Raw genomic sequence first — 19,625 nt, forward strand, 5'->3', positions numbered from 1 at the left:
GGTTTCTGCCTTGATGTCTTTAGGAAAGTGATTTCTAGTGTCTTGATCTACACATTTCTATATTTTTTTTTTGGCAAAAAGTGAGTTTGAGCAAAGTGCTTTTTACTTGAAATTGACCTTGAGCTTTGAAATTAGTATTCCCTCATGGACTAGTTTATTTCTTGCTTTTGTGCTATTTGGTTTTAGAAGAAAAACTTTTCTTGGTGTTTTAATGAGAGGGGCCGAGAACTATGACTTTGTTGGAGGGTTGAGAATCACTTTTAAAAAGCTAGTTTAGGTACTTAATGTTTGGGAGTGAGGTTTGCAACGTTGGTTAAGTGTTGTATGAGAAAAATATCATATTGGTGTGTGTGTGTGTGTGTAAAAATAGCTTTGGAAGTGATTGGGGGAAAAGGGAAAATTTGTACATGTTTATGTAGGTGTAGCCAAGCCTATGGCATGTGTTTGGGGTTGGAAAATTGATTCTGAAACTTGTTTTTAGTTGTGAAAATCCTAAGTTTGAAGACTGAAAGTTGATTTTGGGGAAACTTTAGGTTTAAAAATACAAGAGGCCCTGAAGTCTGGGGTTAAACTTGAGTTTTAAAAGTCTTGGAGTTTGATTTATAAATTTTTTAAAGGTCGAGGGTTGAAAAGTAAATTACTTAAAGTTGAGGACCTTTTGTGATTATGTGCTTGTTAGGAATTGAATTACTTAAAAGTTTGAGGACTTGTTTGCAAAAGTATTTTTTTAAGGACCTTTGTCTAAATTTGGTTTGGACTTTAGTCCTTGAAGTGTAAAGCATGTGCATTTAGGTAAGTGAGCTAGAAAAATTAGCTAACTTGTTTTGGAACTTTAGATGTAGTCTTAGAGGCTAAAGTTTAGTGTATGTGTTTGTGAAGGTTCGGAGCACGAGATCGATTCGAGAGCGAGAGCTTTGCTTAGGAAGGAAAGCGTCGAAGGTAAGGGCACTTCGATGTTTGAATATCTATATATATGGTGTGTGATGTATGAATGGAAATGATGATGTTATTGAACAAAATGTGACACCTCGTGTGGGCGATTGAAATGACTGATGTATGACTGCAGTGATGCTTGGATTTGTGTTGTTTGTTATATTGTTCCAACTATGATTTTTGAAGTATGACTATTGTTGGTATGAATGCATCTTTTGAGGGGGAGTTCTGCTACTAAGGGGTAGCTTTAATTCTCTATGTTTACCCTATCCATTTCATTAAGTTGGTTTTAGACAAAATTTGACAAAGGGGGAGATTGTTGTTACTTTGTTGTCTTGCATTTTGTAAAAAAACAACTGGTTGTCGAAGCAGATGTCGTGGCATCTGACTTTGTGAAGCTAGGACATCAGTCCTCTGCTTAGAACGTTAGTGTGGGCCCTTGGAGTTGTTATGAAGATATGTTTTTAATTTACTTGGGATTCAAGTAGTTGTTCCATAAGAGTTTTCAATGTGGTTTGTTATTTGTTGAAACAATCTTTGATAGAAGATTTGTTTCTATCTTTACTTGTGAAAAACACAACAAGATCTTTGGAGATTCAGTTTTGATTTGATTATTGTTGCAATCTGTTTCTTCAGCCCAAACGAACCCTAGTCCTCATGTTGCCGTTGCTGAAGTGTATAAAAGGATGAAGACCTAAAACAAGAAGACTATCGAAGCTAATAGAGAGAGAGATCAAGTGTTTTAGGATTGTTCATTGTTCTTTGTCCTTGTTACTTGTGAACACACTTTGCTCCCTGATTCTATAAAGCAAAGTTGTGTTATGTGTTGTTTGATTCTGCAAACTCTGATTTTTGATTGTTTGTTACCAATCACTGTGACAGTTATTGAGAGAAAGTGAGAGGGGCTCTCATACTTAGGTTGAGATACTAAGTAGAAATACACTGGGTAGATTAGGAAGTGAACTATGAACTGTGGTGTTCATGAGTGTCTGTAATTCCTGAATCTTGAGATAGTGGATTTCCTTTCTTTGGGTGCAATCCCTCCAGACGTAGGTGAAGTTTCACCGAACTGAGTTAACAATTGTTGTGTCTTTTTTACTTATGCATTTTAGTTTCTGTTGTTATTGTTAGTCGATTGTCGAATATGTTGTCACAGCATCGCGTAGGACATCTGTTCTAAGGGAACTTGAATTTCATTATGTTTTCGAAAGATAATCAACATGTTTAGTTCACTGTTGGGTCACTATTGTGATCTGTGAAACTCATAGCGTTACAAATCACATTGTGTCCTAGATATTGCCCATATTACTCTCATATTGCTCTTCTAGACTTTGAGAACTCTCTTCGTTCATGAGTTGAATTGAGTGTCAGAGTGCCGCTATACACCACCAGGTTCAATTAGAGAATATCTTCACTCATATTCTAAAAGAATATAAAAATATTATTTATCTATTGACTAATAGGCTAAATCACACCCTTACGCCCCTTCCTCTAAGTGGTGTGCTACAATTTTCCTCATGATCACTACAAAGGAAATTAGTCATTGAAGCCTTAAAAAAAGGAATATGCTGTGTTAACAAACAATTTGATTAAATAAAATATTGTTAATTAAAATACAAGGCAATTAAATTGCATTAATTAATTCTACTTGTACAATTATTTTTTTGGATATTCATTTCTAGAATATAAAATTTGAAATTCATGTTGGCTTACACTCTGTTTGTTATTGGTAGCTTAACTGAGAGATATCTTACAAAGAGAAATATACAAGAGATGAGCATGGCAACCTCGTTTGGTTTAATTTTGATAGCGAAATAAATGAAAAGGTTAAGGTGAACGGTGAACGGTGAACCCCACATTTTTAATTGCAGAAAGTCTACAGTGGCCATAACAATAAAAAATTTTTTTTTTGACTTGTCCACCTTACTCTCTTGAACATATAAACAATAATGTATATATTTATAATTTTAATCGTAAAAATGTCTCTCATTTGTGATGGGCAGGGACAGTGATTGAGGGGTTTCTCCACATCTTTTCGGCAGGGGCGTATTCAGGATTTTCTTGTTGGGGGCGAAATATAAGACTCAAAAAATCTTCATTGAAAGTTATATAAACTTTAAATAGTAAAAAAATATTTAAATACAACTCTTCGTTATTCCATAGTACTAAATTTATTTATTATGGTATCCCGATATAAACAACTAATAAATTTCTGAGAAGATCATCTTCAATTTTATTGCGAAGCCGAGTCTTAACAACTTTCATTACAGAAAAAGATCGCTCTGTAGATGCTGTTAAAAAAGGGAGTGTCAAAACAAGACGTATCAATCTATTAACAAATGGAAACATTGTTGTTTTTCCTGTTTCAATTAACTTCTGGTAAACCTTGGATAAACTAGAATTTTTTCCTAAATTAGGATCTCGGGAAACATGTGAATGATAATGTCTCAGTTGGAACGGCAAATTCCTTCTTTCTAGCTTGGAAAAATACCTATAGTCGTAACCATTTCAAAATTCTTGGGGGGTGATGGCCCCTGCCTGCATACGCCCCTGGGTCTCAGTAGAGCTTTTCAGGCGGAACTCAAGGCGGCCGCAACAAGGCTCAGGCTTGTGTAGGAACTTGGAATCCGGAAGGTAATGTGCTCCATGGATTGTCTTGAGGCGGTGAATGCGCTTAAGTCAGGCATAGATGTGCAGAACTTCGGGCATGTGGATGCAGGGTCGTGCAAGATGCAAGACAAATTAGGTATCGGCTTAAGGCCTCAAAAAAAAATTTTTAGGCCCCAATTTTTTTTAATAGTACTATTCACAAATTTTAACTTATCAAAATAAAATAATTTATAATCTCTTTCTTCCCTAAAAATTAGTCAATCAATATCATCTTTTTTAGTATTTTATTTATCTCAAAAAAAGAAAATCCCTATTAACCCATCTCGTTCCCTCACTAACGTCTCTCACTCTCCAGTCTTCACGTTTTTTTCATCTCTTCATCTTCTGTTCATAAAAAAATTTATTCTTCTCCTTCCCTTGAAACCTATTGTCTAGTGATCAAATTTTGTCTTTGCGGCTCAACCTCTATGGATTTGACTTCGGCTGGATTCTAAACGCCTATAAACCGCATTATACATCCCGGCGTCCCGCGTACGAAGCCTTTCATCTCCATCCCGGTGGATTGGTGGAACCATTCATTTCACGGGCACGACTTTGAGTACGCAGTAATACAACGTGTAGCACCCTTGCGCCTGACAAAACATCAAACAAAAAAATCTCTGTCCGTTTCCAATTTCAGGTTTTATCGTTATGTTCATCGATCATCATTTTCTATATTTATTTCAAAGTTTAGTTTATTTAGATTTCTTTAATATTTAGCTAACTTTTAACAAGATAGATTGGATGTGTTAGCTATTTTAACTTATAAAAAAAATTCTCCATTAACATTTTTCGCCTTAGGCCACAAAATATCTATACAAGGCTCTGTGTGGATGAGCTGTTAATTACTAGCTCGATCATGGTTGGTGACTCTCAACCATACACGTAGGGAGAACAATATGGTGGGAGATGTGTTGGCTATGATGGTGTTGTGAGATGCAGTGGCGGAGCCACCGCCCGGCGACCCTAGGCGCCCGGGCTCCCAGGCCTGGCTCGGTCTTCAAATGCGGACAAGCCAAAGGTTCACAAGGGCATTTTTCACGGCCGCAGTGGCATTTTGAGGGCTGCGAATATGCCATGGACCTAGGAGGGATGCAAATACAGGTAGACCTTTAGATAGCCGAACGAAAAGAGAAGAAAAGTTGAAGAGGACCTGTTGTGTTATCTGTTGAGGCTACGCTAGATAAGGAAGATGACATTTAGTTAGGGTTTTAAGTCAAGACCACTTCTGAGTATGGGCCGTGTAAGTTTAAAAGAGTTTGGCCCATTTTTTTCATTTTACATAACCTAACATATGTAAATAAAGACAAAAAAAGACATGAATTAATAATTCTAAGAGGGTAGTTTTGTGTTAAAAAAGAAGAGGGTAGTTTAGTTTTCTATGGTATACCGTCTTACCTGTATGTGGTAGGGCCTCGGGCCATCTTTTACTCCCTTCGTTCCTTTTTAAGTGTCATTCTAGCAAAAAGCTCTCCAACCTAGATAGTGGATTATTGGACTTTTATTCCCATTATATTGGTCTCACATCCTAATCGTGAAGTTATAAAGTTTTCCAACCATGATAGTGGATAATTAATTTTTTTCCACTCTCTCATATCATTAAACAATTATCATTCTTCCCTCCCTAGTAGCAATAAAAATTTATAACCTCTCTCCAATTCCAACAAAATAAACATTTAACTTCCTTCTCATTCTTTTATTTGGCACTTGGTAATTCTAATGTTTGTTACTAATCCTTTTTATAGAATTTTAACTCTTCAATTAATGAATTTTTTCCTTTGACATAATTTAATGTTAACACCTTTTTCTATGTAACTTTGAAAGCTATTTTGGGTATTTTTATTGGAATTTAATTTTTACTTACAAGACAATACTTTGAATTGATGTAATGAGAATTTAATTTCCACTTACTAGTAAGGGTATAATTGACAAAATGAACCTTAAAACATCAAAACGACCGTTAAATATGAACAAAAAAATTCTTCTAAAACAATACTTAAAAAGGAACGGAGGGAGTATCCATTAAATGCATATCTTTAAAAAAAAAGACAAAAAAAATACATGTATAAATAAAAATGATACAAGACTTTAATAGATATGAAATTATTTATGAAAAGTTAATAATAAAATTAATATTATAACTATTATGTTATATCTACTAAAATAATTTAATCTAAATTTATTTTTAATTTAACTAGAAAGCGAACCAATTATCTATATCATTCTTGTATCATGTACGAGAGAGTATGACGAACTTGATAATAATGGATTGTATCTGCATGTTTTGGTTGGGTGTTTATTTGTGAATGAGACATATTGAAGCTATTCACTCTTTCAAAAAAAAAAACTATTCACGTGGTAATGTTCGCAACTGCAACACCAACCACAACCGCAATTTAAAACTCTGGGTTAGGCATCAGGTGTGGACAATTACGCTTAGGCTTAATCTTACACATATTCTACAAAAGTTCTGGCTCCACCACCGGTGAGATGGAGGGGGGTTTGTTCATTTGGAGGCTTCCTACCTCTCAAATTGTTCCTATTCTCTATCAGGATACTCTAGTGTAGATTTGTTTACTTTCCGTCTTTCCTTTGTATCAAAACGCAGAGCAACAAGGCAAGTGAAGTATTCACCGACCACGGCGCACGTGGTATATTGTTATGGAGTATTGTTATGCGAGTGAGTACCGTCTCGTTGGACCAGTCCCAGTACTGAGTAGTAGTCAACATACGTACACCCACTCATAATTTGCACAAACGTGGTGGTAAACATTGATATATATGCATATGCATTGGGAGATTGAAATATTAATTGGTAAAGTTACAAACAAAGAAAGAGTGAAGGAGAGAACTAGAGAAGAGAGTTCAATTAATCAATCAAATCCATTATGAGTGGAAGGAACATTGACCCGAGAAGTGGCTTCTGCAGCTCCAATTCAATCTTCTACAGCAAGCGGAAGCCCCTCCCTCTCCCTCCAAACCACTCCTTAGACGTCACTACTTTCATCTCCTCCCGCTCCCACCATGGCAAGACCGCCTTCATCGACGCTGCCACTGGCCGCAAGTTCACCTACCAACACCTCTGGACCGCCGTCCACGCCGTCGCCTCCTCTCTCTCCGACATGGGCATCCGAAAGGGCAAAGTCGTCCTCCTCCTTTCCCCCAACTCCATCTACTTCCCCGTCGTCTGCCTCGCCGTCATGTCCCTCGGCGCCATCATCACCACCACCAACCCCCTCAACACCCCTCAAGAAATCGCCAAGCAGATCGCCGATTCCAACCCCGTCCTCGCCTTCACCATCCCTCCCCTGCTCCCCAAAATCACCGCCGCATCACCCTCCCTCCCAATTGTTCTCATGGATTCCGATTCACCATCTTCTTCAGGTGCCAGTGCCACCACCCTGGACCAGATGATGAAAACCGAACCCAAGGCGAATCAGATCAGGGACCGAGTTGACCAGGACGACACCGCCACGCTGCTTTACTCCTCCGGCACCACCGGACCCAGCAAAGGAGTGATCTCCTCGCACCGGAACCTCATAGCAATGGTTGAAATCGTTCAAAGCCGGTTCAGCAAGGAAGATGAACAAACCTTCATCTGCACGGTGCCCATGTTCCACATATACGGCCTCGCTGTGTTTGCGACGGGGCTGCTCATTTCGGGATCAACCATCGTGGTTCTCTCCAAATTTGAAATGCACGACATGTTTTCCACGATCGACAAGTTCCGCGCCACGTTCCTGCCGCTGGTGCCGCCGATACTGGTGGCGATGATCAACAACGCTGATGCGATTAAGGGGAAGTATGACTTGAGTTCACTGCACACGGTGCTATCAGGTGGGGCTCCGCTGAGCAAGGAGGTGACGGAGGGGTTTGTTGACAAGTACCCAAACGTCACCATCCTTCAGGGTTACGGCTTGACGGAATCCTCAGGAGTGGGGGCATCCACTGACTCCTTGGACGAGAGCCGGAGGTACGGCACGGCGGGGATGTTGTCTCCTGCCGCTGAGGCTATGGTTGTTGACCCTGAAACCGGTCGAGCGCTGGGGGTTAACCAGACCGGTGAGCTCTGGCTCCGGGGACCCACCATCATGAAAGGTTTGTCTGTGCATTCGTCACGTCTCCGGGATATTATTCTTTTAATCGGAATGTATGTTTTTTGTTTATTAGCATGGGTTTCATGAGGACTTCAAAATGCAACATTATTGTGATGAAAGAGTCTATGCTAAAGAATCATTTTAAAATGAACATGCTATCCATCAGAATCGTGATACTACTGGTCGAGAATATATGTTCTTTATGCGTACGAGTATTAAACTATTTGGTTTATCTAACTCCTCAAGCAACACAACTCTATTGTCTTAGCTAGGTTTGAACAATTCCAAGGTCACTTAAAAATCATAAAATTGGGAATCTTTTCCTCTCACGCCACATGGCTGCCTACCTCACTATTTTTAAACAATTTCCATTCCCACATAGTTTGTGCAAATTCTGGTTGAATGGGAATGAATGTACTTTAATTTATTAGTAGATGAAATTGTAATTTATATATACATTTTTAAGTATGCATGCGAAACGTAGTTATTGTTTAAACTAATTAACATTAAACCCCTGGGGATTGCAGGTTATTTCAGTAATGAGGAGGCAACCACATCAACCCTTAATTCAGAGGGATGGTTAAGAACAGGAGATATTTGCTACATTGATAATGATGGCTTTTTATTTATCGTTGATCGCCTGAAAGAGCTAATCAAATACAAGGGATATCAGGTAACAAAAGGGTGAATTCTAAATTTTTAATCTGTGATTGTAATTAATATATTTAACACTTAATAACTAGGACTGATTTCTGATTACAAGTATACTAGAACGTAGGAAGTACTTTGTAGTTTGTAGTACTTGTTCAACCAACCAAACTTCTGGAATTGGGATGTGAATTCATGTATATTGTGAGTCATTTATCTTAGGGCTTGGTTTTGTTTCATGGTGCTACAGGTACCTCCAGCTGAACTAGAGGCTTTGTTGCTTACTCATTCAGCTATTTTAGATGCTGCTGTTATACCGTAAGTTTTTCATCTACCACTACCCGATCGATGGAGATTTCTAAAAACTACATTGTAATATTTTCTATTTGTCTCATTCCAGTCCTGAGGCCTTTGAATGTTTTGTGTGTCAGGTATCCTGATAAGGAGGCTGGGCAGTTTCCAATGGCGTATGTTGTTAGGAAAGATGGAGGTAGCATATCAGAAAAACAAGTTATGGATTTTGTTGCAGAACAGGTTAGTCTGGGACAAGTTTCAATATTTATATACTTCCCCCGTTATTATTTATCTGTCCAGGAAGAGAAGGTTCACACAAATTATGGAAAACAATTAATTGTGTTGATTTTCATAAAAGCATTCTTTGTTTTCCTATATCACCCTTTAGAATTTTTTTTATCTTTCTTTATTTATTGCTTATGTAAAGGCATTTCTTGGAAAAACATCAATTAATGCTCTCTTGAAACTCTAAGTGGACAGTTATATAGAAACAAAAAAAATTATTCAAAGTGGACAGTTAATAATAAACGGAGAGAGTACTATATAGTGTCATGTGAGCTGAGGGTCTATTTTTTTCAGGAGTAAATCTTAATAAGTGCACTCAACGTAGCAAAAAAATCCTAATTTCTTTGTTGACATATTGAGATAAGTAAAATCACATTTGCTTTGGACCAACGTAAAACAAAACATAGATATTAACATAATATTTTTTTGAAACAGATATTAACATAATATTGATTGATTCTCATGAAAATAACCCCTCCTCTCCCCTTCATTCCCCTTACACCAAGCACTATGTAATTGGGAGATGTGATTGATAATTAGATGAAAAAGATAGTGGAAATGGGAAGAAGTGAACTGTGAAAAGAAAATAGAAAAGAAAATGGGTGTTTAAATATAATTACAAATTTTTAATATATAGATCCTTATACTAGAGGGACTCCAACTCTTAAACTTTTTTGTTACATCTTGTTTTATAGGATACTTAATGCTGATTTGTTCCGTTTATATACAGGTGGCTCCGTATAAGAGAATTCGGAAAGTGGCCTTCATATCTTCCATACCAAAAAATGCATCTGGTAAAATTCTTAGGAAGGATCTAATCAAGCTCGCAACGTCTAAACTCTGATCGAACAGATGTTTATAATAATAATAAGTTTCTCATGAAATTGGAAATGATCATTATTTTTTTGAACTAGTTACTTCTTGCTGGTATATTCGGCTTTGTTTATTTTTGTTGAGATGATGTTAAATTGTTAATTATGAACATTTTATATGTTCTTTGTTCAGTCGTCAATTTGTAAAACAGAGTGCTCCCTTAATACTCTTACAGAGAATAAATTGCCTATGAGAAATTTTGTGTAATGAACCCTCTGGTATTGTAACAATGCCCTAAGGTTAGCTCTCATAGTTCCTTCTCTATAAGAAAAACATAGGCAAGTGAAAGATAGCATTATTAGCTCTCATAGTTCCTTCTCTATAAGGTATAAACGAACCACTTAATCCCTCTTCAACATCTCGCGAGCACACAAGTCAAGTCTCAAGTAGAGATTAAAACACCACACAGGTTGACTCAGATGACATTATTAGCTCTCATACAGTCTTACTTCCTCAAGTAGATAACCAAGCTACAAAATAGTTAACTCACATGTGTACAACTTTTTTTTTTCAAAAGTAATAGATCTATATTGATGAGGAAAATGTTCAAGATATACAACTCTTATGTGGGAAACCAAAATTGCTCCATTATTATGATCAATAAAAGAAAACCCTCTAATTCCCAAATTAAAAAAAAAATCGACCTGAGACTCTTCCTCTACACAGCAGCCAACGACCTAATAGCTTCCAATATCTCTTCAGGAACATACCGAGACGCAGAAGTAGTTACAACTAGACCATCACTCACCCCCAACGACCAGGTCAAAGCATAAACCTTCAGAGAAACAAGGCCCTCATTCTCAGAAAAAAGAACCTCGTCAGATTAACCTTAGACCCTTACTAATTCTCATCATTTGGCATAGAGACATGAAAGGAAGTTTCAGGAAACAGTTTCTCAATTGGAATCCTTGCATCCATAGAATCGCAAGGCGAAGAACCAGAACCCACCAACTCCTTCTCCGAGAAAAATGGAGTTGTGCAGATCCATAAATCTTCCCTACAACGACATCGCACCATGCCGTATAAGAAGAAAACGACCTCTCACCTTGTGCAAAACTCACCTCCTTCTTCCCAAAAAGGTTTTATTTAAAGAAACCCTCACATCTGATCCTGAGAACCTTGTCAAAGCCATAAAAAGAGTCACACCACCCACCATAATACCATCAAGGATTTTGATTGCCGTCAAAGCATGCGTCAAGGACAAAAACCGAACAAAACCGAAATGAAACCTTCTTCGAACCTTTCTCTTTCATTGCATAAATAAATTTTCAAGCTTTCCATGTTGTGCAAATAGCTCTCTCTGACTTGATGGTAACCCATTGAATCTACAATGTCGTCAATGAAGAGTGAAATGCAAGACCGAAATGGACCACCTTGGGAAGATCATTTCCCATCACCCTTTGAATCCTTTCCATCGTCGCCTCCTTCCGCATCCTCAGAGATGCACCCAGAAGGCGAACCACCATGGCCATAGCAAAGCAATCCAAATTCTTCATTTAGAGAGAACCACATCCTGCCGCCACGCTGCATATCAGGGAAAGAAAACCCAAAGAAGATAAATGATTCTCCAAAGAAAAAGGTAACACATAAGAGAAGATTGATCCATGAAGGACGAAAAGCACAAAAAATAAACGAGCGTGGCTGAGGCGATTGGAGGCAAAATTGCACTCATATCTCAACTAGAAACACAGATGGAGTCTCACCGGTCGGAACAAAGGGACCGCCTCCTAGAAGGAAAAAATGGTCTGCGAAAAATGGAGAAATCTGAGGATCTCGAGAGTACGATTGGAAGTACATAGAAGGATCTCGAGAAGACGACACGACCATAGTAACATGGCCAAGTTACGCTACTGCCGCTACAAAGAGAGATTAGGCGGAGATAGCCTAGAAGAAAGGAAAGGGAATGCACATCTCTCTATCTCAATAAATGTTTATTCGTATAACATTTTTAAATGCTATCTGTTGAATGCAATTGAGTTTTGCCGTTCATAGTGCTTATATCCGGCTTGAATAAGATTGTCTAACTTCTGTATATGTGTGATTATTTAAACCAAAAAATAGTTGATGACTATCAAAAAAATGTGTCAACTGTTGTGAATAAAGAGTAAGCACGTAAATAAGAGAGAAGAAGAGAGGAACAAGAGATAGATAAATAATGTGATGGGGATGCTCTGCTAGGTGCAGACTCCCTTATATTTATACTATTAGGTTTAGAGTGTTGAACAAGTATACATGTGAGCCTGGCCCATGGACTCCTAACTCTGATGGACATCCAAATATTCATAACACTCCCCCTTGGATGACCATCCCTTAAGAATGTGCCTCATTAAAACCTTACTAGGAAAAACCCAGTGTGGGATAAAAACCTAGTGAAGGAAAAAGAGTACATCATTCTATAGTTCGTCTTTGTACATTGCCTCATTAAAAACCCTACCATGAAAAACCCAATGAGAAAAAATATGGTTAAGGAAAAAAGAGTACAATGCATTTTAATTGAAATCTTTAAGCCGACGAACTCCTACATTTTGAACAAGCTTTTCAAATGTTGTAGTTGGAAGAGTCTTCGTAAAGAAGTATGCCAAATTATCACTTGAACGAATTTGTTGGATGTCTATGTCACCATTATTTTGTAGATCATGAGTGAAGAAAAGCTCCGGTGATATTTGCTTTGTCCATCTCCCATGATGTATCCTTCTTTTGATTGAGTAGGGCATGTAGTATTATCTTCATATATAGTTGTTGGCGGCATCTTTCAAGAGGACAAATCACCAATATCAAGTACGCATTGAATCACGAATCTCAGCCAAACGTATTCTCGTCTTGCCTCATGTAATGCTAATATTCCTGCAAGGTTAGCTGAGGTGGCTATCATAGTTTCTTTCACAGATCTCCATGAAATGGTTGTTCCTCCACATGTAAACAAGTAACCTGTTTGAGATATTTAGACAAATATCCAGCATCTGCATAACCAATTAGATTAAGCTTGGACATAAAGGGAAAAAATAAACTCATATCTAATGTGCCTTTAAGATAACGAAACACTTGTTTTCCATTCCAATGTCTTTGTGTAGGTGAAGAACTATATCTTGCTAATAAGTTAATAGCAAATGATATATCAAGTCGAGTATGACTAGCAAGATACAATAATGCTTTGATAGCACTAAGATATGGTATTTCAGGATCAAGTAATTATTCATTCTTTTCTCAAGGTCTAAAAGGATCTTTATTTACATTTAATGACCTTAAAATCAATAGAGTACACAATGGACATGATTTGTCCATATAGAATCCTTTTAGTACCTTTGCAATATAAGTCCTTTGGTACATAAATATCTCATCCTTTAGATACTCAATTGATGAGGCTAGACAAAAGTTTCATTCTCAACTCTTTTATCTCAAATTCTTTCTTTAGCAAATCTACAGCTTTTGTGAGCTCTTCTAGAGTCTCAATAAATCATTGTCATTGACATTAATTATGACATAAGCAATCTCACATCCCATCATAAATATGCATGAGTTGGTTGGGTCATTTTGTGACCGTCCTTAAGCAAATAATCATCTAGATTGCTTCAATCTAGTAATTTGTTCATTGTTGAGAACATGAATTGTGTGCTTTAGGCATCTTACAATCTTCAAGGAGTTTTATAGAGATATCAATCTCAAGTGAGCCATACAAATAAGTTGTAACTCCAAGTATCCACCACGATTGTCACATGTGTCTTAAATATGACAACATTATTTCATTTTACTACAAAGACTCTTTAAGCCTTATCATCTTTATACCTTTAGGGTATAGACATGAGGTCCAACGACCCTTAAATTCAGCAAATGAATTGCTTCTTTCTATTTATGGCCAATCATACCCATTCATTTTAGGGTTCAAGATTCTCGCACATATTTCTAATATTGAGCGCTACTTCATTATGTCGACAATTCTTCATGTTCTTGGTTCCTTGTTTTAACTTGTAGAGACATAATCATATGAGATCTCTTAAATAAATAATTACAGGTACCTGAACCTCTTCAGGAGGAATAAACATTTTTGTAGTCTCTACACTTTTCAAGATAGTTTGCCTCCTCAACAAGACCATCATCCTTCTCTAGGATCTATCTTTTTGAACCAAGTTTTAGGCATGCCTTAGTCTAATAATAAATTTTCCAACTGGGATATTAAGTTAGAGAAGGGTATTTGCAGCATATAAGGAATTTAATAATTCCTTTTCGGTCAGAGAATGCATCTTTTGAACTTCTGGTTCATAGTGCGAGTATACATATGCATTCTTTACAAATTTTCAGAGCTGCTTAATTCCATCTCCCCCTAATGCTGAGAAACAACAAGTAAGATATGAAATATCTATCGGTAATGGCTCAAATTGATTACATAATCTCAGCTTTCCTTGTGGTATCACATTAGTGCGTTGTGGTGGAGCAATTGAAAATATATAACGCACATTGAGAATTCTTAGTTGAGAGATATTAGGTTCCTGACCATGAACCAATTACAATGGGGAGAATTCTAATGAATTGTTGGCTTGATGCGTGTCAATGCTGCTAATTGCAAAATCACATGTCCATAAATAAGGCTATTTGTTCTCATATGTAATTATCTAGCCAAAAATATGAGGCGTTTAATTAAACAAATTAGCTAGATCATTTGAATACGAACATGTGCAACTAGATATTCAAAATCATGTCATTTACCAACTTGATCAAGGTTGGAATTTTCACTCTATCAATATGGAGAGTTGATGACATATATTTGGTCATTTAGTCGATGTATCGATAAATTTATGAAATACTTAAATGACTTATAAAAAGATTAAATACGTGCACATGTATCGCATCTAATATACTCAAGAGTATGCAGGATTCAAACCCATATATTTTACCAATTATTAATTGGTAATGAGAACAATATATAAGAATTCATTATATTGAAGAATCTTTAGGTTCTTCGATGGGTACTCATATGAATTCATATACTTTCGCATCATAAGACTCGGGATGGTCTAACCGGTCATGCATGCCAATCACATTCAATTTGTTCCATATATAGAACTTTGTCATTCAAAATAATACTTCAATGTTTGAAGTAAAATTTTCTGGCATTTTAAATCCTTCAAGGATTTTGATATTTTCAACCCATAGTTTATCGTTACATCAATTAGATGTAAATAAAGTCCTTCAAGACTTTCAGATTAATAAGGAATATGTGTACATGACAATTGTGTCACAAGATGAGTATTACATCTCATAATTTCTTTTAACTCATATCCATCGCATGGAAAACGCAATAGGTTTGACATATTTACATGTCTGGATTACTACCAATCCAAGCAATATCTAACAACAGTTTTTATATTACTCCTTATCTTTCTATACTTTGATACCAATTTAGGGGAAGATAAAGGGAGCAGAAAGCATGAGATCATGCGCCAATGTGAGACTCTAACTCACACTTCAATTCTTAACATTCTCCCCGTAAGTGTGAGTCACAACCATATTATTATGCTCCCCCTCAACAAACTATTAGCAATTGCACTGCAATTCGCTTCATCACCGTGTCAATAGGACATGTTGTCTGACCACCACATTGTGTCAAGAAGACTTTCGATATGAGGAGTCATTATCATGGTCACATCAACCATTAATTCAAATACCATTTTTAGGATTGAAACCGCATCTGGGGTTGTTTCTTCAAAAGAAAATATAAGATTATTGATCAATAGATCTTTTCAAGAGTGACAATGATCCATTTTAAGATATTGCTATGAAATTTCATAGGCTTCTTCTAGAGAGCCACCACCAAAGTTTCATTTCATGAAACAATATCATATATGCCATTGGATGTCCTTCAGGGACATTTGACCATGCGTTGATCTAAATGATCACAATTTTTGCCATGTTTGTTGAAATATTCACTTCAGAAAATATCTCAATCTTTCCTTAATATAGCTACTTCTGTAGCTTACATGATAGACACATGTTTTTCAATCAACTTGATCATTTATAATGGGAATGATATAGTTCTTCAGGAACTATAATGTAGATATTGACAAAAGACTATAGGGTCTTCTTCTTTTGTTTATTTCAAATAGCTAAGTTTGTTTAAATATTCCTTTATGATACAAGAAGGAAGTCCAAATATATGTAAACAAATTTGTTTATCATAACTAAAATAATTTTATAATAAACCCATAGAATTATTCCTAAATATACTCTCTTTATAATCTCATAAATATTTACACATATTAGAAAAAAAAAATTCCTTTAAGATTTAATAGAGATTTAGATACTAATTTAAAAAAAATCATAACCAAATAATCATTCATGTATTGAGAAACAATAATTATATAAGTACATCTTTGAAAAAAAGAAACGATAAGAATTTCTTTTCCTTTAGTTAAAAAAAAAAAATCTCTCAACTAATATAAATGCACGGTTAATTTTTTTTCATTTTTTTTATTTCAAAAGATATAAACGACTTTCAACAAATTATATATATATATATATATATATATATATATATATATTGATCAAAATGTTTTAGATTTGTTACAAACTTTACTTAACAGCATATATTGGTCATTCAATTTAAAAGATAAGATATCACAATTTAACTTAATCAATTATCAGAAAATGATTTATGTAACAAATCATATAAAAAGTAGTAAATTCAATACAGAGATCAATTTAATAATATAGTATATTTTATGAATCTTTTCTTGATCTCTTCCCATTATGATATATCTCATGACCTTTCTTTATCTCTTCCACTTCTGGTGGCAAGATTCAATAATATTTCATTCACATCAAGGAAGGAATGAAGAATGATCAAGTCAACTAAATCATAGAGTAATTTCTCTCAAACGTATCCAATAAATCGATTGAATCTTTTTGGGATTTAATATCCATATAAATTTCTAGTTCTCCAGTGTATTCATCCTATGGTACTTATGGACTCATAGCTCAAAGAGAATATATCTCAATACAATTAGGATATGATCTTCAGGAATCATATTTAAAAAAAATTCTACTACGGTACTTCCAGACTCGTAGGTTATGAATCTTCAGGAAACATATATTTTTCCAATGAATCTTCAGGATTCATCGTAGGTTATGAATCTTCAGGATTCATATATTTTTTTCAATGAATCTTCAGGATTCATATTTTAGATAATCAACTACGGTACTTCCAGACTCGTAGGTTATGAATTTTCATGATTCATTAAAAATAATTCAACTACAATGCTTCTGGATTGTAGGCTATGAATCTTCATGATTCTTTTAGAATAATTCAATTCCAGTGCTTCTGGATTGTAAGGCTATGAATCTTCCTCATTCATGCAAAATAATTCAATAACAGTGCTAGGCTATGAATCTTCCTGATTCATGTAAAATAATTCAATTACAGTGCTTCTTGACTGTAAGGCTATGAATCTTCAAGATTAATGCTTATTACTATGGTACTTCTGGACTCATAGATAAATGATTCGAAGGAGAAGGAGAAGGAGAAGGAGGAAGAAGAAAAGAAAAGAAAAATTAAAATCATAACCTTCCACATGGATGTGGTACTTACTCTGGAAGTGGTACTTACTCTTTCACTTTTTCATTTAAGAATTATGGAGAGACAATCGTGTTGATAACGTGTTGTGAATAAAGAGTAAGCACGTAAATAAGAGAGAAGAAGAGAGGAACAAGAGATAGAGAAATAGTGTGATGGGGATGCTCTGCTAGGTGCAGACTCCCTTGTATTTATACTATTAGGTTTAGAGTGTTGAACAAGTATACATGTGGGCCTGACTCATAGACTCCTAACTCTGATGGACATCCAAATATTCATAACATCAACATTATTAATTTAGTATTTAATCGTTTAAAAAAAGTAGTTTTTTGGGTCTAAAAGTTATGGATTACAATAATTATTTGTCCACACCTCTAAATTGAGGTGGAAAGAGGTGGAGGAGGAGAGAGATAGGAAGAAAAGAAAAAGTAAGAGAGAGAAAATATAAGATGTGATAGATAATAAGAGGAGAGAGATAGAAATAAAAATAGGTGAAAATAAAGTGTATAAATAAGGAGGTGTGTATATATCATTACTCTTATGAATTATATTGATAGAACTAAGCTTAAAGCCCAACAGGAAACCAAGACGGCATGGCACAAGGTAAGACATTAAGAAGCACCAGCTGGATGGTGACACTACACAATAACAGTAAAAACAACAATAATTGCTGAGTGGAAAGGAAAACTAAACGTAAAAGACTAGAAGACATTGGGGAATATATTGAAAGAATCAAGCAACTTTAGAAATATTGTCTCCTAGTCGAAGTTGCTAGGGAGCCTCAACCAATTCCTGTAGGGGGTTCTCTAGGAAGAGGACAGAGAATTGAGCCAATCATGATAGCATGTTTGGTTGGGTGACCTTGTTCTCTTGATGCGTGATGGCCATTTGGAGTTTGGTGGGGGTGAAGGGAGGCACTAGCACTTGCTTGGTTATGTTCAGCAGCAGTGGCACCAGATCTGTCTTTGAACAGGGCTCGAGTAAGCTGCTGGGGTTGGCTCCATGTCCAGTTGGCTGGGAGGCTTCCTTGATGACTCATCACTGCTACACAGTGGGCTGCTTGATTACCATTCTTGTTAGTCCAGTTGAACCTCCATTTTGGTTATGTTTGCTCCAGCTATGAATGTTAGAAATGTGGCTAACACAAATATAATTCTTTCCTTTTTTTTCTCAAAAGTGGCCCATTAAATAAGCAGGCCTATAAAAGGAGTCTACAAGCATACAAGTAAGCCGTTAAAAAAAGCTGGTCCAAAACAAAATTTGACAAAAAATATAGCTGGTCCAAAACAACACAACAATAATCATAGGATGCCTTCGGTTCTATTGATTTGCACATCCTAAAATTATTATATTGCTAACACATCCTAATAATTTTTTCCTATAAAATACCTTATTATTAAGAATAACCCAACACAGTTTTTTTTTTTACATCGGAAAGATAAATTGCCCCCTCTCCACCCCGAACATATATGTCATCTAGCTTTTACCACTTGAACTATCATTCGGGGACACCAACACATCCCTTTACCATATTTTGTATTTCCGAAAATTAACTTGTCTATTCATGTTTTGATTTAAATTGCATGCATTATAAGTGTAGAACTTCTTTACATAAAATGTGATGGTTGGTCTCCACATGAGAAAATAAACTTTTATTTTAATTAAAATAAAAAATAAATAAATCTAACTGCTTTTGAGTGTGTGGCATTAAATTAAATGTTAGTGTAAAGTTTTCGAATGATAGCTCAAGTTGCAAGAGTCAGGGGACATGTAGGTTGGGTGAGAGAGGCTCAATGATCAATCATTAGCAGGTGCAATATATATTTCCGATGTACTAAAAAAATGTTAGTGTGAAGAATTTTTAGCATGACATTGCATCAAAATTAAATTCAAAGTTTTCACAACTCAATCTAAAATAAGAAATTTGATTGCTTCCATTGAAATTCACTGCAAAGCTCTCGATTGTCTCTGAATATAATACATTAAAGAAGAAAGAAAGAAACGGTTAAGTACCGGTTCAAACATAGCTTTGTAAGCAACCACCGCATCCTTATTTTTTTGCTTAATGAACACCTCTTCAAGTGTTTGGTTTATGTGAATCATATCTAGACATCAAATGTCACATTTTACCTGTTCACACCAGATTGAGCTGTTGAGAAGTTAGTTGAAAATTGGAATTGTATGAAATCTAACAGTGCGCCCCTAAACTTAAATAATTTTATGTTTGATATTTATTTCACCTCCACTTTTAAAGTGAGATAGGAAGAGAAGAAAGAATTAGA

General features: G+C 35.8%; 1 protein-coding gene across 1 annotated transcript; it reads left to right on the forward strand.

Annotated features, from left to right (window-relative positions):
- Nucleotides 1–6,295: 6,295 nt before the first annotated feature.
- LOC130717857 (peroxisomal OPC-8:0-CoA ligase 1-like) lies at nucleotides 6,296–9,986 on the forward strand. Its single transcript, XM_057568236.1, has 5 exons — nucleotides 6,296–7,680; nucleotides 8,207–8,352; nucleotides 8,578–8,645; nucleotides 8,759–8,861; nucleotides 9,637–9,986. The coding sequence occupies exons 1-5, from the start codon at nucleotides 6,471–6,473 to the stop codon at nucleotides 9,748–9,750; spliced, it is 1,641 nt and encodes a 546-aa protein (XP_057424219.1). The 5' UTR covers nucleotides 6,296–6,470; the 3' UTR covers nucleotides 9,751–9,986.
- The last annotated feature ends 9,639 nt before the right edge of the window (nucleotides 9,987–19,625 follow it).

This window comes from Lotus japonicus, chromosome 5, assembly GCF_012489685.1.
Source record: "Lotus japonicus ecotype B-129 chromosome 5, LjGifu_v1.2".
Taxonomy (NCBI): Eukaryota; Viridiplantae; Streptophyta; class Magnoliopsida; order Fabales; family Fabaceae; genus Lotus; species Lotus japonicus.

What these genes read in the sequence shown, in the direction of transcription:
- LOC130717857 (XM_057568236.1), top strand. Translation starts at nt 6,471, where the DNA reads ATGAGTGGAAGGAACATTGACCCGAGAAGTGGCTTCTGCAGCTCCAAT. An exon ending in TCAAATACAAGGGATATCAG is followed by an intron (nt 8,353 to 8,577) that starts GTAACAAAAGGG and finishes ATGGTGCTACAG; the next exon opens with GTACCTCCAGCTGAACTAGA. An exon ending in TTAGATGCTGCTGTTATACC is followed by an intron (nt 8,646 to 8,758) that starts GTAAGTTTTTCA and finishes TTTGTGTGTCAG; the next exon opens with GTATCCTGATAAGGAGGCTG.